Source organism: Camelus ferus, chromosome 7 (genome assembly GCF_009834535.1).
Source record: "Camelus ferus isolate YT-003-E chromosome 7, BCGSAC_Cfer_1.0, whole genome shotgun sequence".
Classification (NCBI taxonomy): Eukaryota; Metazoa; Chordata; class Mammalia; order Artiodactyla; family Camelidae; genus Camelus; species Camelus ferus.
Window position 1 is genome coordinate 25,492,660 of NC_045702.1, and position 24,708 is coordinate 25,517,367.

The 24,708-nt window shown below is 36.0% G+C and overlaps 1 protein-coding gene across 12 annotated transcripts in view; it reads left to right on the forward strand.

Moving 5' to 3' along the window:
* Positions 1-24,708, forward strand: part of CADPS2 (calcium dependent secretion activator 2) — a 449,544-nt gene that overhangs the window by 230,882 nt on the left and 193,954 nt on the right. For all 12 annotated transcript variants that reach the window (XM_014558520.2, XM_032483595.1, XM_032483594.1 and 9 more), the window contains exon 8: positions 13,534-13,673. In XM_014558520.2, coding sequence (XP_014414006.2) covers positions 13,534-13,673 — 140 coding nt within the window. The remainder of the gene's footprint in view (positions 1-13,533; positions 13,674-24,708) is intronic.

The following is a 24,708-nucleotide window of genomic DNA, read 5'->3' on the forward strand; positions in this document are numbered from 1 at the left end:
GTATGTCTAATTCAACTCACCACACAGAGTAAACTTTTATTTTTGTAGTTCTGACAAATAGTATCCCTTTTCTTAAACGAAAAATCACAGAAAAGCTCTCCTTCCTCCTTTAATCCTTTCACGTAGCCATTTCTCACAACCCTTTGTTGTCATATCTCAGAAGCCACGCCAGTGATGAGAAGCAGGATCACAGATAGGTGAAGGGCCAGAGATCGTATATGGTGCAAAGTCTAAATATTTTTTGTAGCAGCAATTAATTATGTCTGGCTCATTAATCATATACTGGGAAGTGCCAGAGGACATGACTTACCATCCCAAGTGTTCCCTGGAGAGGAGACTTTGATAACATGCATCGGTTGTTCCTCAGTGAGCCCACCTCAGACCTTCTCTGATGAGTTGGCTGGCATCCTCGCTGTAGAGGCAGAGGAAAGTGCTTTTTTGCTTTCTCACCATCAAAAGATCAAGTTATAAATAAGCATCCTCCAGGGTGGGTCCATGTGGGTGATTATAGTAGCAGAAAAATAGAGACCTGCCTCCGTCCCAGATAGAGCAAGTATTCGATGTACACAATGTACAAATTCTTTATTTCCAATGGGTATGTAGTGTTATTTCATTATGGTTTTAATTTGCACTTCTCTAACAACTAATACTAATGCTGAACATCTTTTTGCGTGCTTACTTGTCATCTGTACATCTTCTTTGATGAAGAATCTGTTCAGATATTTTCCCCAATTTTTTATTGGGTCCACATGTTTTCTTATTCTTGAGATTGAAAAGACCATAATATATTGTTTACACATCTTGTATCAGACATATGATTTGTAAATATTTTTCTCCCAGTATTCCACTTGTCTTTTCATTCTGTTAACAGTGTTTTTCAAAGAGCAGATGTTTTCAATTTTGAAGAAGTCCAGTTTATGATTTCTTTTCTTTTATGGCTTGTGCTTTTGGTGCTGTATTTAAGAACTCTTTACCTAACCCAAGGTCAGTATTCTCCTTTGCTTTCATCTAGAGGTTTTATAGTTTCAGGTTTTTAGACTTGGAACTTTGATCCATTTTAGTTAATTTTTATATTTAGAGCTATACATAGATCAAAGCTCACTTTTTAATACATGAATATGAATTATTCTAGTACCATTTGTTGAAAAGACTTTCTTCACTGGATTTCCTTAGCATTTGTGTTGAAAATCAATTGTCTACATGTTTATTAGGTCTATTTATGGACTCTCTATTCTGTTCCCTTGATCCGTTTTCATATCTCAATGCCAATAGCACACTGCCATGATTACTTTAGCTTTATTTTAAGTCTATCATGTCAAGTAATGATAGCTCTCCAACTCTGTTCTGTTCTCTTTTTCCTCCACCTCTCCACTGTTTTGACTACTCTAGGTTTTGTTTTGCCCTATGAATTTTAAAGTCATTTTGTGGATTTCTACCAAAAAAATGCAGTGTGGTTTTTTGTTGTTGTGATTGCATTAGATCTGTAGATAATTTGGGAATTGATCAACAATGTTGGGTCTTCCAAACTTGGTATGATACACAGAGTATATCCCTCCATTTATTTAGATCTTATTTCATTCTTCACAGTGATGTCTTAATAGTCTTCAGTGTACAGGTCTTGCATTTCTTTTGCCAGAACTGTCACTCAGTATTTCATATTTTGTTGCTATTTTATATGGCATCATTTGGTTAGTTTTAATTTTTTAATTTAGATAGGGATAGTATATTGAAATGTAATTGGCTTTTCTGTATTGATCTTCCATCCTCTAACCTTGCTAAACTCATGTACTGATTCTAGTGATGTAAATTTATTATTTTTCCATAAGCAGTATTGTTGTCTACTTCTTTCTTTCCAATCCAGATGCTTCCATCTATTTATTTACTTTGGTTGTCTTATTGTACTTACTAGAACCTCCAGTACAGTGTTGAACAGAAATGGTGAAAATGGACATCCTAGTCTTGTTCTTGATCTTATGGGGAAAGCATTCAGTCTTTCAACATTAGGTATAACATTAGTTGTAGGTTTTTGGTAGATCTCCTTCATCAGGTTGATAAAGTTCCTTCTGCTAATTTTAATTGAATCTATTTTGGCTCTAATCTTTATTGTTCTATTTTCTTTGAGTTTAATTCATGTTATTTTTTCTATCAAAGTAAAAGCTAAAGCCACTGACTTGAGAAAAGTCTGTTTTTCTAATATAGACATTTAGTGCTATAAATGCCCACTCCCTAAATATTGCTCTAGTGGCATCCCACAAATTTTTATATTTTTTTTCTCATATTCATCCTGTTCAATATACTAAGTTTTATTTTGATTTCTTCTTTGACCTATGGGTTATTCAAAGTGTGTTAGTTTCCTCATATATGAAAGTTTTCAGAGTTCTCTCTAGTATATCTAACTAAAGTCTATTGTGTGTAGAGAATATACTTTATATGACTTGGATCCTTTTTACATGTATTGAGGCTTAGTTTGTAGTGTATAATATGGTCCATCTAGTGAATGTTTCACATTCACAGTTGAAAAGACTGCATATTCTTCCACTTAGTAGAGTTTTATAAATGTCAGATAGTTCAAATTATTGTGCAAGTTTCCATTTCCTTATTGATACTGTATCTACTTTCTAAAAAGCAATCAGAGATTGCCAACTGAGAGATTGATATTAATCTTGAGTATAATTTTGGATATGTTCTACCATTTTTTGCTGCTTGTATTTTGAAGACATATTATTGGGCACATAAATATTTAGGATTTCTGTTTTCTTTTCATTAACTGACTGCTTTCTCATTATGAAGTGACTTCTTTATCACTGGTGACATGCTTTGCTTTAAAATCTTCTTTGTCTTAGCCATCTCAGCTTTCTTTTAATTAGTGTTAGTGTATTATATCCATCCTTTAATATATTTGTTTCTTTACATTTAAAATAATGTTTATTGAAGCAGCATGTGATTGGGTCTTTATTTTTTATTCAATCTGAAAACTTCTTCCTTTCAATCAGTACTTTAAACTATATTTGAATATGATTATTGATATGATATGATTAAGTTTAAATCTGTCATTTACCTGTTTTTTCTCCATCCTTTATGTTCCTTATTTCCTTTTTCCTCTTTTTCTTCCTCTTTTAGACTAATTGAATATTTTTATGGTTCTATTTTTTATCTTCTTTGTTGGCTTATTATTGATAACTGTTATTTTAAGTGTTTAACTCATCACACTCTAACTTCAGGTGATATTATGATGATCTTATAACACTTCATGCATAGTTTACAAACCTTACAATATTATATCTCCATTTCCCATTTTAGGTAAGACCTAGACATATTATTTCAGCAACATCAGCTGTCTAACAGCTTCTGACCCACAATATATGTCCAATTATTGTTGGAGTGACAGATGAACAAGTGAACAAATCTCCTGAAGTTTGGTTCAGTTTCATTTCTTTTGTGCAAGGTTATAGTAGACAGTAGAGTAAGTTGCTTTTGTTTGGACACCTGAGCTCCCTAACTCATCAACTGCAGAATGATATCTAGCTTGGATCCTGTAACAAGAGTAGGTTCTAAGATGTTCAGCCCATCTCTTAGTTATGATATGCAGGAGAAGCAGGTTGGGACATCCTCAAGTCCATTACTAATGTCTCCTTTTAGTTACTGCATTAAGAAGTCCCTGTAAATCTTGGAACTGCCCAAAACCAACCACTCAAGAATAACCACCTTTATTGTGTTTAGCATGGACAGCAAAACAACTAAGTACTTTTATTCCCTGATGGCTTTTATTATAAGTATTGTATAAGTCAAAAAAAAAAAAAGTCTTTAGATCAAAGATGTAAGATTCAACTTAGTTGGTTGTTGAGCATCACAATCTGAAAAGTTTGAAACCTTCTTCCAGAAGACATTTATTCTGGTCTTGGCTCCACCATAACAGCCATGAGGGCATGAAAACCCACTTAACCTCTCTTCCTCTGCCTTGACCTTTATTCCCCACCACCCTTCCATCTTATCATATTTTTCTTAATTCATTCAGTTCTTTGGAGCATGTGAAAATGTAACATCAAGATTCCTTAACTTCATACTCTCCTGTCTGTCTTCCTTTTCCATGATTCAAATGACTTCTACTAGTTTGCATATATATAGAATGACAAATTGGGAAGATTTTCATGAATCTTATTTTGGCAGATTGTTAGGTTGTAATTATTAGACCTCGCATCGATTTCTCATTCAAATGGAAAATAATAATTCACCCTCACTCTTCGAGGCGGTAGTTGGTTTTTAGTATAAATACCAATATTTATCTGTAAATTGGTCAATCCTCAAACATTTTGCTATAATTGTCTTCAGTTTAAGAATGCAGCTGAAGTAATCCAAGTTTAGATGTTATTGTAACTTCCTCCTTTTCATTCTACCATTGTATGTATGGATTGATAGAAATAAAATTGGTTTGGCTCTAAGAATTCTTATAGTGCTTAATAACCAAAGAGTGAAAACAGAGCTAAATTAGTTATTATAATGTTTGTGAAATAAGTACGGGAATGTGTTAGGGAGGGAATGTAAAACTGAAAGTGTCTATTGTTAATCATGAAGTAATTCTCCTTAGCTATTCATTTAACTTCAGTGTCAAGTTATTTACATAACAGGGCAATGCCTATCTTTTAAGGGTGATGTGAGAATTAATTTAAATTTCACAAAGCACTTTGAGACACTGAGTTGAAAAGTTCTTCATAAATGTCAGGCATTATTATAACCAGACTAGTAAAAAGAAACAATAAAGCTACTCATGCAGTGTCCTCTAATAGAAACTATATTGGTAAGGAAATAGAAAGGTTACTGCTATTCATAATTTATGACTGAGGGGAATAGATCAAGAATAATAATAATGCTTTCCTGTCTAGATAAGTCTTAAAGATACAGATGTTGCTGTGACGGGATATATTGCTCCATTCAAGGAGAAATATGAAATTAATACACTACAAGCAATGAAAGTGATCTATTAAGATGAATGAAAGACAGTATCTTTAATTGAGCCATAAAAAATATAGTGACAGACTTGACTATGCCTTTAGACTTTGAAATAGAAGATATAATCCTTGATCATTTGGGTGTATGGAACTTGAAATTTGTTAGAAATGCATGGTGGTTTCCATTCTAGTAACGCAAATAATTTGTCTCATTGTGAATCCTTTTTTATGTTTATTTTTTATTTATGATAAGGAAAGTCAAAGCTTTGTTTAAATTAATTAACGTAAGATGAGAAAAAAATTTTCAAAAGATTTTATACAAGCAGAATGCTTCAGGAATGTGACAGAAATAATCACACACAAAAGCATCTTGTTAAAGTAATCAAAGAATGATAGAAATCAGTATGTAAAAATATCCTTGAATCACAAGGTTAGCAGAAAAAATTTAAAAGGTAAACCTAAATTTAGTATTCTTTTATAACCGAATCTCAGCTTTTATTGTCTGTGTATCAGTTTTCTATTGCAACTTGAATAACAAATTACCAAAAACTTGGTGGCCTACAACAATACGTATGTATTATGTTTACAGTTGTGATGGTCAGAAGTTCAAAGCGAATCTTGGTGGGCTAAAATTAAGGTGTTGTCAGGGTTGCGTTCCTTTCTAGAGGATCTAAGGGAGAAAGCAATTTTTCACCTTTTTCAGCTTCTAGAGGCTGAGGCTGCCTGTATTTTTTGGCTCATGCATGGTCCTCTTTCATTTCCAGAACCAGCAATGGCTGGTCAAGTGTTTCTCTCATTGGCATTGGCCCCAGCTGGATAATCTAGAATCTTCTCCCTTTCTTAAGGCCAGCTAATTAGTGATCTTGATTTCCCCTTTGCCATGTAAGTAACATATTCACAGGTTCTGGGGAGATTAGGACTAGGCATCTCTGGGAGACTATTACTTTACCTGGTACAGTCCAGAAATAGAAAGATGAGAGTTTCATAAATTTTTAGAGACTGGCAAGTAAATGGCATACAAATTTTGGCATTTACTACTGTTATGTTCTGTTACCAAATTTTGGCAATACTTTAGTTGGCAAGCTTTTTTCTCTTTTCACCTCAGTGAAGTATCAATTTCAGGTTTGCATTTTTATTTCTAATTTCTCTAAGCCTCCACCTATTTATCCAATCAACCAACCAAGCAGTCAGCCAACATGTACTTGGTAAGTGTCTAGTATAGGATATGAAGCAGCATGGATGGACCTAGACAATATTATGCTTAGTGAAGTAAGACAGAGAAGGACAAATGCTACATGTTATATGTGGAAACTAAAAAGTAAATGTATATACAAAACAGAGACAGATTAACAGATACAGGAAACAAACCTGTGATTACCAAAGGAAAGAAGGGAAAGGGGAGGGCAGAGGGACAAATTAGGGGTATGGAATTAACAGATGCAAACTATTACGTATAAAACAGATAAACAACAAGAATATATTGTGTAGCACAGAGAATTATAGCCATCATTTTGTAATAACCTATAATGGAATATAATCTGCAAAAGTATTGAATCACTGTACTGTACATTTGAAACTAACACAATATTGTAAATCAACTATACTTCAATTTTTCAACAAATGGCTTGATTAAAGTTACTGGCTTAAATTACCCTATGAGCCACAGGTGAACTGTTCTGTGTATCACACAGTAGTTCCTTCCGTTAGGGAGCATACTCTGCTAAACGCATTCCACAAGCCCCTTCCTGTGATGGTTCATTATTAAGCAGAGATACTAGAAAAGATTTGGGAATAACTTACACACCTTGCTGTTCCTTATTCATGCTATCTCTCCAACTCCCATCATGGAAATAACGAAGCTTATAATCTCTATTTTTTAAAAGTTTATGCCAAAAAATATATATAATTAATATTTTCCTTTTTTTCTTTTACTCATTTTTTAAAGGCCTTTCTTTTTTTAATATTTATTTATTTATTTATTTATTTATTTATTTATTTATTTATATTGAAGTGCCATCAGTTACAATATGTCAATTTCTAGTGTACAGCACAATGTCCCAGTCATGCATATAAACACATATATTCGTTTTCATATTCTTAAAAAGGCCTTTCTTTTTTTTCTTTTCTTTAAATTTTTTTGAGGGGATAGGTAATTAGGTTTACTTATTTATTTTTAGAGGAGATACTGAGGATTGAACCCAGGACCTCGTGCATGCTAAGCATGCACTCTACCACTTAAAAACCTTTCTTATCAACAGCAAAAAAGTACTGTATAGAAGGAAGGAGCTGTGTAATTCTCTGTCAGACCAAGAACACATTTTGTAAGGGGTTGGGAGTTTGATCAGTTCTATACTGTAAATTCCAGGCTTCTTCCAGCTTTGAAAATAAAGAGAACTGGATTTAGCCCACGGATGACAAGGTTGACAGAAGACTTAATGCTAATCTTTCAATATACAAAAGAGCATTGTGTTAGTGAGAGTGAGCAGGTGTTATTTGTTTCAGCTAAGTAGGACAGGAAACGGTGATATTAAATCAAAGGAGGAATAATTTAGACTAAGCAACCTCAAGTGTATTTAAACACTGGAAAATGTTACTAAGAAGGGTGTAGAATTCTCTCAGAAAAATCTTACAATTCATCTCCACACACTGAAAATATAGGGCTTTGATATTGGAGAAAATACATGCTAGTTATTAACCTGGGCTAAATAAAAGTTTATTGAAATGAAGTAAATGCAGTTAGCCCTTTCACGGTATATACTTTCTCAAGGTTCTAATCTCTCAAGAAGGTGCTTGAAAGCTTCACAAGGAATAGTCATCATGAATCTTTGCTAAACTATAAAGATTACTGTCAGTTGAAAGAGAAAGAGAAAAATGTCAACGGAACCCCAGAAGTCAAGGTTTCTCATAGAGATAGCTCTGCTTATCTGGAGTGGTGTTCCCTTGGGCATTTCCTTAAAATACCCTATGTCTCTAGAACACCTGATTGTCAGCAAAAAAATTTAATCACAAATTGAAACGGTTCCAGCTAAAAGCATTTTCAGTCCTTTCTTACTGTGTTTTAAAGATGTATTTCTAAGGCCATGTCATATAGTAATTGGGTGTTCGGCAGTTGACCACACATTGACTCACATGACTCCTCTCCAGGATTTGCACAGCTGGATAGAAGAGGATTATTCTTTACAGGAGAACGTGAAATTTTAATTATATCATTCTCTGGCTTAGAAGCATTTTTTGACTACGTGTTATGGGATAACAGACAAACTCCTTAGCAAAGCATGTGCTTTTACAGTCTCTCCCTAGTCTTCCTTTCTGATCTCACCTATTAGCACAACTTTCCCATTTCCTCACCCTCTTCAAGCTCCCTGACAATATCTTCATCCCCTCTGCCTTTGCACGAGATGCTCCTTCTAGCCAAAGTGATCTTGCTCATTTTGCCTCATTTTGTTCACTTAAGAGTTAAGTGAAGTCTTCCCCCTTTCTTCGAATAGATTGTATCCCTCAAACCATTACACTCTGACCTCACCTAAACTTTCTCTTGCTGAGATCTCTAATGACTTCTCTGTCGTTAAAACTAACAATAGCCTTTCCATCACTCCTGTGCTTGATCTCTTGATTGTCATTTGTTACTGATGGCCACTTCCTATTCCCTGACACACTCTCTTCCTCGAATATAGTGCATCACAGCCTTCTGGTTTTTCTTTCTGCCTCCTTGGCCTCTGGTCTCAATTATAGAGTTCTCTTCCTTTTCCTAACCCTTAAAAGTTAGTGTTCCACAGGGTTCTCTCCTTTCCTTTTGATGAGGTAGAGAACTGACATGGCAGAAAATGTGAAGAGAAATTGTATCAGTTGAAGTTTTTTTTTGTTTTTTTGTTTGTTATTTTGTTTGCTTGCTTGCCATTTGGTGGGGAGCAATGGAAACTGACTGAGAATAGGTCCAGAGAACAGAGAAAGAGCTGACCCATCAAGCTTGGGGAAGGACTTGAGAACCAAAGGTAGTGGTAAGAATGTCAGCGTCAGGATTGTGTGTCTTTTTTTTTTTCAGGGTGCCACTTTTAGCGTGCTTCAGTTCCAACAGCTTCATGCCTCTTTCAGTCCCTTCACTATGTCTTTTAAATCATAAATCTTACATGTTTTTTTAGACTTCCAAATGAAACAGTGATTCCTTTCTGAGATATGTCCTGATTCCTTCAAGAATTGTTGATGGCACTCATCTTTGAGCTAGATTCGTACCAAATACATTCCTTTGTTATTTTACTCCAAGACCACAGTGCAGTTATTGTGACCATGTGGTCTTTTTTACTTCCTCTTGACTAAGACAGATTTATGGGAAAAGGCAGTGAATTGTTTTCCTCACACCTGAGCCTGTCCCTCTCAGTTCTAGATTTTCCCCCTCAGTTTTTAGTTTTTTCACGTTTTTGTTGAAACACTTTAGAAATTTAGAAAGTCGTGAATTCATAGGTCATAAAGTTCAACTAGTGTGATGTATGTACAAATGTCCATGGCTTGGCTTTAATTAGTGTATCTTAGTAGAAGGAAAACAATGTGGACGTGTTAGCTTGTACAAGTATATTTTAAGAGAAAGATCCTTCAGAACCTCGTATTAGTCTAAATATTATGTTTATATGTATATTTACACTCTATTTTTAAGTTTTTTCTTCCTCTGCGTTAAATCTGACAGAATTTTAAGCAAAGTATGGAGAAAAAAATTTCTGTTTTCCATTACACCTTAGCAAAGATGGAAAGTAATGCTGACTTTCTTTTTTTTTATGAAGAAGCTATACTGGCTTTATATTTAAGATAAGAAATCATAAAATGTATTGTGTTATGCTAAGTGATAAGGCATTTAAAGTGTTGGTGACAAAAATAAACTAGCAGAAGCAGAAATGTGTGTAGAAAAGTTAGGAGAAATGAGTAGTGAAGAACAAACTACTTTGCTAAATAACGTAAGAAGCTAACTGTTTTGTACAGAGCTATGATTTAATTTAGGTGTGAATATAGAATTCAAGAAGAATCCTTAGTAAATTGTTGTGTCTGGTAAGTATTTTAATTATTGTACCATCAACATGAGACATCCCTTTCTGAACATGAACTAAGTCCTATTGTAAGTAGAACTGTTTATCTATTTATTATGAAATAAAATTCTTCAAGCACTTACTACCTGTGACAGTCTTAGGAAGCAAAACTGTTTTAACCTACTAGTTAGTATACTACTAAATGCTTTTACAGACAAATGATGACATTTCAATAATTTAAAACAATAGTACCTGTATAACAATTTACTATGGGTGTTCCTGATAGATGGGTAGATTTCCTTCACGTGGTGATTTGGGCTCTAATTTCTTCTGTTTTATGGCTCTTTCATTTCCTAGAGCATTGGAGTCCTCTGCATTTGACTAGCAGACTGAATGAAGAAGGCATACCTATACCTTAATCTCATTCCCCAAAATGACTTACCACTTTTCGTTGTATTCCGTTAGCTAGAACTTGCATATGTCCTTACTTATGGGGAGCCAGCTGCTTCCTAGCACTAGTTCCATACTAGTGAAAGCATGAATTCTGGTGGACAATTAGATGAGCTCACCCTATATAGCCTAAGATAACAACAGTTCTCTTAGCCTTCTTCCTACACATAGAATGCAGTTCACTTCAACTCAAGGGAAACAACCCAAAGTTTCATTTTGTTCTTACCTCCAGTCCAGAGTCCAACATCTCAGTCCAGGTACAGCTATGGGTCTTTGCAGCCAGGGACCAGTGAACTAAAGTGTATGTTAACTGCCTGTTGTTCCACTGTCCCTCCCCACATTGCTCAAGCACAAACCCAATATATAACCAGTGGCGGTGGGGAGGGCAAGGAGTGGAGTGGGGAGAGCTACACTGAAGCATCTCATTTGAAAAAAAAAAAAATGTGAAGTGGGAAATACACAGCAGTGATTGTCCAATGAGAACAACAGTGAAACCCTGTCATGGCAGGCACTGTGAAGGCCTCCTGCCTGGCAATGTTCAGGGTCTCTTGAGTAGATCCTTATCATGTGTCTGAAAAGAAATCTTTTGTCCTTTATTCTCCCCGGCCCTTTGAGCATCTACACATTTGGGAGCTTCTTCCTTGTCTGTTATTGTTCATGACTGAATCATGAGTACAATCACGGAGTACAATCACTTTCTTCTTGTGCGATATGGAAACCTGGTAACCATTTCACAGACCACTTTTAAGATTAAGGTCAGGGCTTCTTTACCATTACCATTTTTAGAAGTAATAGGTTTCATATCTATGGGCCTTCATTTGTTATATGTGCCAGTGTTCATACCTTTGTCAGAGTCTGTTCAGAAAAAGAGACAATTCTGGGTCATTCAAATGGAGGAAATTTAACACAGGGAATTAGCTACCTGTGTGATAGAACAGAGAACGAATAAACCCAGAGACTAACAAAATCAGAAAGAGGTAAAATCATTAGACATTATCTGAGGTTTTTTTTTTTGTGTTTTTTTTTTTTTTTGGTGGGGGAGGTAATTAGGTTTATTTATTCATTTTAATGGAGGTACTGGGGATTGCACCCAGCACCTTGTGCGTGTTAGGTAGGCACTCTACCACTGAGCTATACCCTCCCCACTGCACAATTATCTGAGTTTTTAATGCTACTTAAGAAGAGACCATCAGCTCCTTGCTCCTTGAGGAGCCATCTGTATTCTTTCACCTTTCTGTGTCCCCACATAGTAAACACTCAAATGTTTGTTTAACTGAACAGAGATAAACAATAAATCCTTCCCCTGACATCAGTTAGAAGTACCCACTGGAAAACTGAAATGTGGCAGAAGTGATGGTATTCAGTAGCAGGATGATCCTTAATTTGGGGATCAACTGCAATTAATTATTTGGAGACCTTACTTAGTAGCCTATCATTGGCATTTAGAGGATGAGAAATTGTCAAAAGTTTTAGTTTAAATATTCTCTTCCTGTATAAGACTTTTAGAGTTTGGAACAATACCAATTTTCATATAAACATAGAAAGAAGAATTAAAAGGGAATAAAGTCTGTAGGTGGCTCATGCCAAAAAAAAAATTTTTTTTTTAAGGATGGGGTGGGGAGAAAGAGGAAAAGCTCTCCAGACTTGCTGGGGAAATAGCAGCTCTTAGGCCATAGAGGATGTATAGCTCTATCTTAGTCCTCAATTCTTTTTTGGAATCACCTTCTGAGTTGAAAATGACATTCCTTTGTCTACTGATTTGAGCCAAAAACCATCAACTTATTTTCTTTTACTGTTGTTTGAGAAAGAATCTGTAAAGTGCTCCATTGGACAGTTTAGCAGTCAGATAGAACTAATTCTAGAATCTGATCGTAATTCTTGAAAACATCACAAATGCCATTTAATCTGCTCTTGGATGAGCCTTTGTATGCTTAAGTGTGCAGATGTGCTGGACTGAACGTAGGTGTGGCTTTTAGGATAGGCTTGAGAAAAGTCTCAAAATAGTAGATATAGTTAGCAACTTGGAAGTTGAGAATAGTTTGAGAAGCCTTTATGATTATGTTGTCTTTCCTAGAAAGAGAACGAGCCTTGCTTGAAGATTTCTCAGTGAAGGTTTCCACTTATACATGGAAAGGAAGATTTTATTTTCAGCGGGGCGTGCCAAATTCATTTGCCATGTTGTGCTTTAAAAACATTTTACATACCTGAGCATGTTTATAATTCTTCCATTGGCACAGAAACTTCAAATTTACTTACTTTTTATGTTGGTTTAAAATGAGAATGGCTTAAAATATAATGTAATGCATTTCATATCTTTATTTTATCCTTCAGAATATAGTGCTCCCATTTAAAAATATCCATTAAGGCTGAAAATATGCCGTGTCTAAATAGTGTCATGACTGACTAAAAAGGGGAAGACACTTTCTTTTAATCTATATGACGCCTAACATCTGAAGAGTAAGCTTTTCTTTCCTGTGTTGGTGTTGTGAAATAATCACCTGATAACCGGGCAGTTTTATTAAAAGTAATTACTTTGTTTCAATCATCATAATATCATCTTTATAGTTTTGAAAACACGTAGTCAGGGGAACAAATCCTTCTTTGGTATCACTCTAGAGCAGAAAATGTGCTATGGTCAGTAGTTTCCATCTCTAATTGAGCTGATTTCCTTTAATACTCTTTTGCAATGAAAATATTAAAACACAAGGTGTATTTCTGCTGCTTCAGGTAATTGGTTTTGCTTTTTAAGCATGCTATCTGTAATTTCAAAGGATATTTCTTTCTGAACTTCTTTGCCCTGAGGAGTTTAGAGTAGTCTTGAAATTATAGGTGTCTATTAAGTATGTTTCAACTGTCAATTCAGCTGTAGCTTCTGTGCTATTAACTCATTAAGAAGTGCACAGGAAGAAAACTCATTATGTGATAATATGAAAGCACATATTTGTCAAAAAAATAAATGCATCTGTATTGAAAACCCATCTGCTGTGATGGGAGTGAAATGGTTTATTAGACACATTCAGGCGTGACGCCACCTTTTCAAATAGGAAAATGTAGAGAAAAGATTTCAGTTCTACTTAGACATTCTGTAATGTGCACCTAAATGTTTTCCTATTTGTCCCTTACAGGTGATATTATACCCAACTTCTAATAGCTCCAAGTCAGCTGAGTTGCACCGAATGATAGTTCCAAAAAATAGCCAGGACTCTGACTTAAAAATCAAATTGGCAGTGCGAATGGATAAACCACCACATATGAAGCATAGTGGGTGAGTGTGGACTTGAAGATATTTTTCTCCTGAATTACTGGATTTCATTTCATTGTATCGCTTTTGTCATTTTACCAAGAGCCAATATATCAGTCCTTTACATGGAGTTTTTCTCCCCAAAAATGACATACATAGGTTAACTTAATTTTTTTTTTAATCTGTGGACATCTTCATAGCTAAATACATGGGTATTTAGTTAATATAACCTTTTGCATGCTATCATAATATTGGTGCTTGATTGCATTGGTGTTACACATCACTTACATTGATAAAGAACAGTGATGTATTGATAACTTCTAAGAAATATTTTTCGAAACACAGTAATAGTTGAAACCAGTCTAGCATTCAGATCCCCAGAAATAGTTAAACTGACAAAGAATACATTAAAGCTAAACAGCGATTCAGATATAACTCAGGAGGCTGTACAAGTTTTGATGGGAGGGGCGTGAGTATCCATCTAATATGTGAGTGAGAAACTAAATCAATACTGGAGGAAACTGACGCTGGCGAATAACTAGAAGTGCAGGGACCGTCCCCTGGGGATTCTGTGTGTCAGAGTCAACATCCATCTCCGCAGAGGTTCTTTTTCCCTGTGAGGCTGGTGAGGAAACAGATCTGAACTCTTGACTACAATAAAATGAGTTTTTAAAAAACCCAGGTCTTTCTCAGGTTTACAGCCAAATCACAGCACAGGGGTGTTAGCCATGAGGAAAGGCTGTGTCGACTTTTCTTACTAAGGAGAGAAGCGGTTGCATTCCTGTACAGAGACGCTCTCTGCTGGCTTTGGTTGGAGCCAGATCACCAATGCTGCGGCAGAGTTAACTGATAAGTCGACAAGATACGGATTCTTGGGATGACCATCAGGGAAAACAAAATGAGGCTCTGAGCAGAAGGCAGCCCAGACGTTATCTACCACAGTTGGGCTGAGACTCTAAGGATGATGTTGCTTCCTTGGTTTGGGTCTGCAGTGGTGTATGCGGTGTCAGACCTAGTCTTACTGAGGGACACAGCACCTCAGTGGGTGGGCTTTTAGAAAGGGAATAGTACTTTGGGTGTCCCACGTTATGGCATCTGTAACGCAGCAAAGCACAGTCTAACCAGGAGTCAGCTCATGATGACAGTGGAGTTCCCGGAACTTACTGTTTAAAGTTCTTTCTCCATTCACCCACCTACCTGCTCACTGTTGATTCATACAGCAGACAGGTATGGAGCACTTCCTCTGCTCCAGCCAGGACAAACCTCCTTAAGAGATCATCCCAGGCCTGAAGGATCTGGCTAGCCAAGGATTCAGGCTTGTGTACAAATAATTCTAATATTGAGTGATACGTGCTGTAAGAGAGGAATGGGAACTGGTGGAAATAACACCTGATTCTGGTGGAAATAACACCTGGAGTTAGTCAGAGAAAGTCTCACAAGACACCTGACTTTTGAGATGAAGCTTGAAGGATGAATTCAGCAAGCGGGCAGTGGGGAGGAGGGGCCATCTAGGCACATGACGTAGCATGTACACAGGCAGGAGATCTGGAAGGGCTATTAGCCATTCATGGCAATTTTGGTATAGCTGGCAAAGGGTGCTTTAAGACTAGAGAGTTACAGTACCGTTGCGCTAAAGTGCTGAGAGACCAGTAGAAACCAGAGGTAAGTAGAAGGGAACCCATTATGTTCCAGGAACTGTAGTTTCTTCTCTACGATTTTGAACTCAGTCTCTTGATGAATTGCACAAGCATCGGGAACCTATGTATCATAACGCCAACACAGCTCCTAATTTGCACATGGGCAGAGCCATGATGAATACTCTTAGGGCCTTCAGAATGTCCCACGAACCAAGATTGAACATGAAGTTGGGCACACAGCAAGTTCTGAAGCCTTCAGCTCTTGCGGAAAGAAAGCTCTGCTCTAATCCTGAGGGTTTTCTTGCTCTAGGTTGCTCCAGGGCAGGTGGTACAATCCAGTCACCTTCCAAGGCTTGATTTTTTTTTTTTACTCACTCCTTTGCAGTGGAGGAGAATTGGTTTACATCTCAGAGCCCTTTGACTAAATGAGGACCCCCTAGAATGGTTCTGGAGTTGGCTTCTGCCCAACCTCACTACAGGTGAAGGAGATGACAAAAGAGAATGTACCACAGTCTCTGAATTTAATCTGTAAAGCTCAAGAACTTTATCATTATTTGCCATTGCTAAAAGATACTAACAGGTATTTCCAGACATTCAGGTAACTCGAGGTTATGGGATATAAAAGGGAGAAATTCCAGGACTGAAAATATCTGTGATGCTTTTCTGCTAGTTGGTGTGTTACGGAACATAATTAAGAATATCATATTCCCTAATAATTAATCGAAAAATCTAATTCCAGTGTTGGACAGAATAATAATGATCAACCAGAATTTCAACATTGCTGTAATAGCAATTTATCATGGTGGGCAGAGATAGGGCAGGTGCTTTATTTACCACAAGTGCCTGTGTGGTAACAGTTTTAAATACTTTGAACATCATCCCTGTGTTTAGATGTATACGGGAAAACATGACTTGCCCTGCAGCATGAACCATATTCATCTTTTTTGTAGTGCTTCATAGATGGATTTTAGTGAACTTAGTTACATTTAAGAAGAGAAAGTCAACTAACCTTTTTCTTCCAAGTGCTCTATCATATGAGATAACATAATAAGAGCAGCAGATTAATAGCATTTTGCTTTTGGGCTGGATTATGTTCTGTCAATAATTCATCCTATAACAGATGATTAACAGATGAATAATGAATAATTGAAAACAGACAAGTTTTAAAAAGATTAATTTATCTTTTAAAATACAGCAAACTCCTCTTACAGATAGAGTTGTCAAAAGTAGATTAAACACACAGGGGGGTTATGGATTTTTATCCTTGGAGCACTTTTCAGAACCAGACTTTGAAATCCTTTGGGACTTAAAACTCATAAAAACCTATTCTCTGTTTTAATACTATGGGCAACAAGCGTATCTCTTATGTGAACTCTTTTAACATGTATTTCCTTTTATTCATTTATTATATGTATGTGGCCCCTGTACTATTCCTAAATAAGTATATGCATTAATGTTATCTATATTTTTATGTGTTCTCGACTACACTGTTTAAGTTTCATAGGCCTGTTTGAACCCCTAGTACCTCCCACTGTGAGTAAACAAGAATAGATATTAATATGAATAATGATTATGAGATGATAATAATGTGCTCCTTAGAGTTTTAAGGAAAAAATGATGACAGTCATGTGCCTTCATAAGTTGAAGGACACTAAAGGTTTAGAAGTTTTAAAACAATTTATAGAGGATAGAGCATAATTTAATGTAAAAAATATCTAAAAGAAATGAATGGTGTTTGAATCACAATTGTTGCATTTTAAAATGACTTTTTTTTTTGAAGCAGAAAGAAAAATATATCCAATCTAAAATACAGGTGTCTGATCATTGATCAGTCCCTGACTGCACATTATAGTTTTTTTCTAATAGGACTGACAACAGGCAAATGAAAATAGACATTTAATTTGGATAACATAAACATAATGATGGTTTCATTCTTTCAAAACCAAACTGAACATTACCACGTGATATATATTTGGTAAAAATTTGGGTTCATTTATTGTTTGGGCTTATGTTATGTAAACGAAATTACATAAACTATTACATAAATATGTTAAATGAATTTCCAGCTAGGTTTTGAGTGATTAAATAATTTACATTCAGCTTTTGAATTTCCCTTCCTGCTTCCTTGAGTGGCTGGAAGACAGACGCATTCTGGAACCAATGGACTATCCTTTAGCATAGCCTAGTGGCTGAGTAACAGTATTAAATCTCAGGACTACTGTTCCCGTTTTTTTTAATTAAATCGTATTTTCCTAATTCAAATATTACTTTCTCAATCAGAAAAGTAAAATAAAATGGAACTAATAAATGACTCTTAGGACAATTAAATCTGCAGCTGAAAAGGAGAAAGGAGAAAATTAAATTGTTGCAAATATGTGGAAGCATTATGACCAGGATCTACCAAAAGTCTGCATTGTAACTGATTACCTTTATAGTAAAATAAATAAATAAATAAAACTTCATGAGTATGTAACTATAGAAGAATTTTATCACAGTTAAAGTCAGTAATATAAAATGTTAGCCAAATCACTGCCATGTAAATCTCATCATTCTCTGTGTGTAAAGTTATAATGAAAGATATAATGAAATGCTTTGAAATTGTCATATATGAAACTCCATTTAATGTACATCATAAAGGTGTAGAAGACTTTGGGTCCACCTCTTGCTGCAGAGAAGAGACAACAGTTGAATTTCTAGCAGGGAGAACAGGATAATTAAGCCCCAGCCTGGCTGTTTTATTGACTTCCGATGCTTTCCTGTCGGAGGACCGGCATCCACGGGCTGTGGCGTGATGCCGGCAGAACCTTCAGTCACATTCTTAATATTCAAGTGCGACATTTCCTCCTAAATTGAAATGACTGCCCTCTAATAAAAATGAATTATTTTGTTTTCGATTTAACGTTTATGGTCTTCAGGTAGTTTAGGGGACAGTGTGAAGACCAAAAGGGGGAAAATCTTTTTTTTTTTTTTTAACAAAATAGCACTCACTTGGAGGGTCCAGACAAAAAGACAAGTCTGTTTTTTCCCCAGGGAAAACTGATTTCTCATTTTAAAGCAACCTTTTAGCAGGATTCTGCTGCATGTCCTTGTCTAAAATAATCATGTTTTGGCATCTCACCTTCACCTGAAGCTACATATGGGTCTGTTTGCATTCCCAGTTTATCACCTCATTCTGGCTTACCCAGATTTCATAGAAGTCCCATTCCTTGTAGCCTTTTCAAAACTTCTGACAAAGTGCTGCTAGGTGCTTGATACATGATTGATTCTTTTTCTAAATACAGCATTAAGAAGAGAAGTCTGTCGGAAGGTACTTTATAAACATTGATGTAGGCATTGTAGAATGATAAAAAGAGTAAGTCATAAAGTGAACTTTCTTTTTCCAAATGCCTTAATATTCATGTCATTTTTATATATACTAATGTAAATCATCAAGAACTGCAGCTTTCTTTCTAATGTACTAGTGATTAATAAATTATATTATAATATTAGAAACATTTTTAAACATAGCCTTAATAACCATTAAACTAAATGTTTTAACTTGTTATACTCCTTTGCAAAACTTTTCTGATTTCTCCTGTGACAAATTAGTTTGTCTGCAACTTTTAAGCTCAAATTGTGGCTTTCTGTTCAACACAAAATTTTTCTCCAGGGGAGCAATATCTTAACATACATTATTAGCCTCTCCTGCTTTTCAGGCATCAAATCACTACTCTTTTTTGCTTTTAGACGCTCTTCAGTATCACATCTGGACATCTTAAACAAAGGTACTTTAGGTCAAATAGTTAAGTGTGGAAGATTAGCTACTTCTTTATTTTCTTTCAGAAACCACAGACAGTATTCATTGGTTATCTCAATTAATTTGGGGCACTTTTCAAGAAAGTATAGTGAAAACTATTTAGGAATGTTATAAAATTTTGTGAACAGCTAATGCACGTTAATGGAATGGTATGGTTTCATCTTCTTAACTGATGCCTTGCTGTAAAACTTTTATACTATATACTTGACACAGTGGTACTTTTTATTCATCTGCGCATATTCAGAAGTTTGGAAATATTGACACTGAGTTAATAAAGCAAAACTCCTGGGCTTGTTAAGTGCCTGAGCATTGCAGAAGGTCAAGAAAAATTTGGACATGATTTAAAGATACTTATTTTTAATTTGTTCCTCTGGTACATGTAGCTCAATTGTGGCAAAGACAGAGGACGGTACAATAGCGGTTATGTACGGTAAGCATTAGTTTCAAAGCCAAGACCCTTGTATTTGGTCTCAGTTCTGTCACTAACTTGAGTAAGTCACTGCATTCTTTTTTTTTTCGGCCTTGGTTTCATCAATTACTGAAGGAGACAGTGGGGTAGAAAATTGAATGGCTCCTTAGACCCTCAGGAAATTGTGACTCAGTGAATCATTTCCTCCCCTCACCTCGCCAGATTCATTTTGACTCATGCCATAGCACGTCATCCAGATAGAGGAGGTAAGGATTCGGGGGAAACAGAAGTGGTAAAAGCGAAGGCAATGGGAAGAGATATGACAGATTTGGGAATTTATTTAAAAGGAAGTATGAAGACTGACAAGAAACATCAGGCTTCTGTTATTAAGATAAATTTGAAAAATGCACACTATGGAGTTGTTTATACTCTGATAGTAGGAAAACACAGATGCATATGAAAATTCAGGAAGGAAATACTGAATACTAAACATACTGAACAGAATACAGCTATGGGTGAAATTGTGTCTGTTTTCCAGACTTTCTGTGATGTCATTATTACTACTTTCATGGTGAAAGACTGAAGTTTCTCAAACTGGAAAAAAAAAAAAAAGCAAATAAGTTTTCTTTTGACTGACAATACTTAAATTTGTTTTACCAAAAATCCAGTTGTTAGGGAAATGTTTGAGAGGATTCCTTAAGGTAAGACATAAAGGTCTCCTGTCCATCCAGTCTTTAAGGGGACAGTGTGGTTTAGGGGTCTGAACTCTGGAGCTAGACTGTCTGCCTTCACATCCTGGCTGCATCTCTTAATAGCTGTGAAATCTGGGGAAAGTTATAAAACTGTCGTAGCTTTGCCTCAGTTTCCTCATCTGCAAAATGAAAATGTTAGTAGAACCTACCTCACAGAATTGTTTGGAGGAGCAATATTTTAATGTGTGTAATGTGCTTACGAGGGTGGCAGGCTGGCTCAGAGTAGTACCAGTTATGTTTGGCTAAATGTGTTTACTCCATATGTTTAGATAAAAACCCTAAGGCTGCTGTATCTTTGAGTTGAGATACTTATACAAGAAGGAAAAATAAACATTAAATATTTAAAATGTGAAACAAACCAAAGCCCTTTAAGAAATAAGGCATGATCTCCATTCTATCCCCCGCTTCTGACTCCCTGCTCTGTTCCTTTCCAAGCGCTCAGGAGGGCTGCTGCTGGGCAGGAGGGGGTCCTGGACTGGGAGACCTGGGCTCCAGCCAGTTCTGCCTTCCGGTCACGTTGGGTCCACAGTCACGTTGGCTTCTTCGTCTTTATTTTTAAAACAACATATTGAACTCCCTAAGTGATCTTTAGGTTTCTTCCAGCTCTGAAATCTTTTTTCCTGTAATTCTTTATTTTAAGTCGAACAGTAGACCTCTCTTAAGGAAAATAAGCTGGAAATGTTCACATTCCTGAGCAGGATAGAAACAGTTCAGTGACTTTCAAGCCACATTTTTCTCTTTGAGGACATTTTCCTAAACAGGAAGCAGGGTACAGGATGATACAGAACAGGCTTTGAAGTTAGACCTGGGTTCACATTTTAGCCATTTTTCATGCAAACTCAGTCAAGTTTTAACTTTTCCTAGCCTCTGTTTTCTCAACCATAAAGTTGAGATTGTCCTGAGCATGCGATGAGATATACTAATAAAGCATGTGGCACAGTACTTGTCACATAGTAAGTGCTCAATTAACTAGTGACAATCACTAAAATAAGCATTTTTAAAAATTATAGTTCCTTGAACTATAATAAAACCTTCTAGTTTTAATCACGTCATTTGACTTTATTTGGAAGAAAATGCTCAGAGACTGATGGGAAAATAACAGTGCACAAATCCTCACTAATTCCTTGAGAATATAAAAGTTATATCCCGCACTGAGACCCTCTGCTGAATTGTTAGACTTTAATTTACATTTTTATTTGACGGCTATTATGGATGTTGGTGGTGGCCATGGTTTATTTCTCTTTGTGTGTGTGTTTTGCTGCTCACTTTATTTTGCCTTCTCTATGTCCAGAGGAAGAAAAATGAAAATACAGTTGATTCTTGAGCAACATGGCTTTGAACTGTGTGTGTCCACTTACCCTTGGATTTTTTTTTTTTTTTCAGTAGTAAGTACTGCAGTTCTGCACCATCAGTGGTCCGTTGAATCCAAAGATCCAAAGGAGCCACGTGTGGGGAGAGCCAAAGTAATAGGAGGATTTTCTGCCGAGTGGAGGTTGGGCACCCCTGGCCTCCACGTTGCTCAAGGGTCAACTGTATTACATAAGAGCTTTCCACTGTGTCTGAGCAACTGACCTGAATGATTTATCTAAGAAATAAGCCCAAGTTCTAAGAAAGAACACCTGGAGATTATTTCATAGCAAGTGAGAAGAATTCGATAGAACTTCTCTCTTTGTTTTAGTCCAGGGCAGTCTGACTTATTTTTAAATGGCAAATGTTTTCAAAGCATGATGTTTTAAATAACTAGTGTGGTGCCTTTTGTATGTTTAGTGCAATTGCTAAAATGTTTAGTTTCCATCTTCTTAAATCATTAGACAAGTTTTACTTGACCTCCATAGCTCTAAACAGTCGATCAGATCTTGCTGTCTTGTGATATTAACATTTGTTCACTTTTTGATAAGTTGTCGATCTCAATTTGTGCATACCAAAAAAATTCATTTTCACTTTATCTCAGTTTCTTTTTTTTTTTTTGCTTTTTAAATTATAGTTTTATAAGTGCTTCATTTAAGGAGAGAATTGATATGCCTGAATAGCATACTCAGTACTTACTGGGCAAAAGACTTTAATTTTGTAGTTACCATAGCACCCAGGACATTCATGGGATTGAACAGCCTGTATTTGCTGATGTTTTATGAAAATAATCACTGGGAGTGATTGGTGTCTTTAAGATGAGAGTTCTAAAGCTGCTTCTTGAACATTCTCAGCTGGTTCCTGATATAGGACCGTGGCAGTTGCTGACACTATTACAGAATATTCTTACCCTACACCTACCCCCGCCTCCCTTCTGCCAGTTTTCTCATCAGAGGCCATCTCTGCAGTGAGGCTCATGTCAGCCACCCTGCATAGAGTAATGCTCTTCTCTCGCCACTGCCAGATCTTTTAACCTGCTTCATTCTTAACCTCTTATTACCCGTATTATATTTATTGGCTGCTATCTATTGACTTTCTCACCAATCGAAGTGGTATCTCTATTTGGGTGATTTGCCGTTGACCAGCTCCCCAGCCAAATCTAATTTCTATAAGATAGAACCTTGCCTTATTCACTGCTATTTTAAAATCCAGTTTTTAGAAAATTGAGTGCCACTTAGCAGTCGTTGAAATAAATATTTGTTGAATGAATGTTTTCTTTTCTGAAGAAAGAGAAGAATGCAGAACTTACGTTCCCAGTTCTTTTATAGTCAAAGTAAGTTTTGGATTGGTTATTTGGATGTACTGGATATAAACTTCAAATGATGATATTATCTGATTGGTACCATTGTAATGTAAGTTTATTAGAGTGTGCTTCAAAATGTTATTACCTAGAGGAATTCCAGAAAGTTTCATTAGTAAAGGCTGTACTATGGAAAAATGTATTCTTGTCTAAAAACTTTAAGTTCAAAGTTGTTATTCTCCAAAGGGAGGCTTGTTTTTTAATGATGTTTTGCCTAAACTATGAGAAAGTAAATTTCTAATACTACCTATTATCTGTCAACACTTACATTTAGATCATTCCTGTGAAACGTGGTTGGAGCTGTAGGAGGAAGTTGTAGCAACATTTTCTGTGGCTAGGATTATACTTCAGGGTTCACATATAAGAATGATGTATTATATAACCAGTACTTACTTAAGGCGAAAAAAGAGAGAACCAGGTTTGAGCTTTGTTCATACTATCTTTTTGGAATCAACAAGTTATTCACTTTCCTTCTCCTACAGAGACTTCTGATTTGAAGCAGTCATATTTATTTCAGAACTTATTCTATCAATTCTGTTTCCTGAACACTTTTTACTACATTTAGACAAGCTCAAAAATACTTCAGGAAAATATTCTTTCCAACAACTAACAAAGAAAAACAAAGAGAAACTGAAAAGGAAACAGTACTTTGATCATCAGTCAGAGACAGGAGGGGTCTTGAACATGTTCTATGAGAGAGGAGTTGAGGGAACCAGCCACAGAACGGGCTGACTGCTTGCTACCAAGATTTGCAAAGATTTCAAAGGATCAGAACATGACTGTGGGTCAAAATCAGCAGGAAATTTAGAAGCCTGAAGATCACATAAATCAGAAAGCAGGATGAATCATGGCAGCAGTGAAGGGCAACAGCCCCCAAAAGGGTTGATCAACATATGTGGCAGCAAAGCTGGCCGCATTTGGAAGCCCCAGACGAAAGTAGGAGGAAAATAGCTTAGCGGCATAAGAGAGAGGTCCAACAGGGAGAAAATGAGCGTTAGTGGGAAGTAGTGATGGATAGGGTAGTGTCTGAAAACACAGATATAATTTAAAAGAATGCTATTCAGATGTAGTCCCATCTTGTCTAATAGTGTACTTAATTGTGTGTTTCTCTCCATAAATAATAACATGGTCATACGGAATATTTCCTAATCTTCTCTTTATGATCAGAGCCATAGTTTAGCAGAATTGAGCACTGGTGACAGGAAATAACATCACAGCCACAGTTCCCCATCTAGACTGCATTTGAATTGCCTGAAAATCATTGTAAGTTTACGATAACGGGGAAGATAGCAAAGGAATTTGTTTTAGCCAGATAGAAGCATGATCTGATTAACGAAGGAATCATCACCACAATTTAAATGTTAATAACAGTGTTGATGACATGAACGGAGAGCAAAAGGTTTGCAAGTGTTAAGGTTTCTAACAGAGGAGGGAAGCAGGAGGGTATAGTTCAGTGGTAGAGCACATGTTTAGCATGCACAAGGTCCTGGTTTCAATCACCAGTACCTCCATTAAAAAAATAAAGAGAATAAATAAATAAATAAATAAAAATTTAATTATACCCCCCTCAAAACAAACTCTCTAAGGGAAAACAAAGAAGATTTCTAATCATTCATTCCAGAATCATTTATATCCTTAAGGATAGTACATTAATATTCAAAACAGGGGAAAAGCACATCCTATTTTCATAATTTAAAAAAAGGAATGTTTAATGTCTTTATAAAAACATGAATATATTCTAGTGCTTTTGTTTATTTC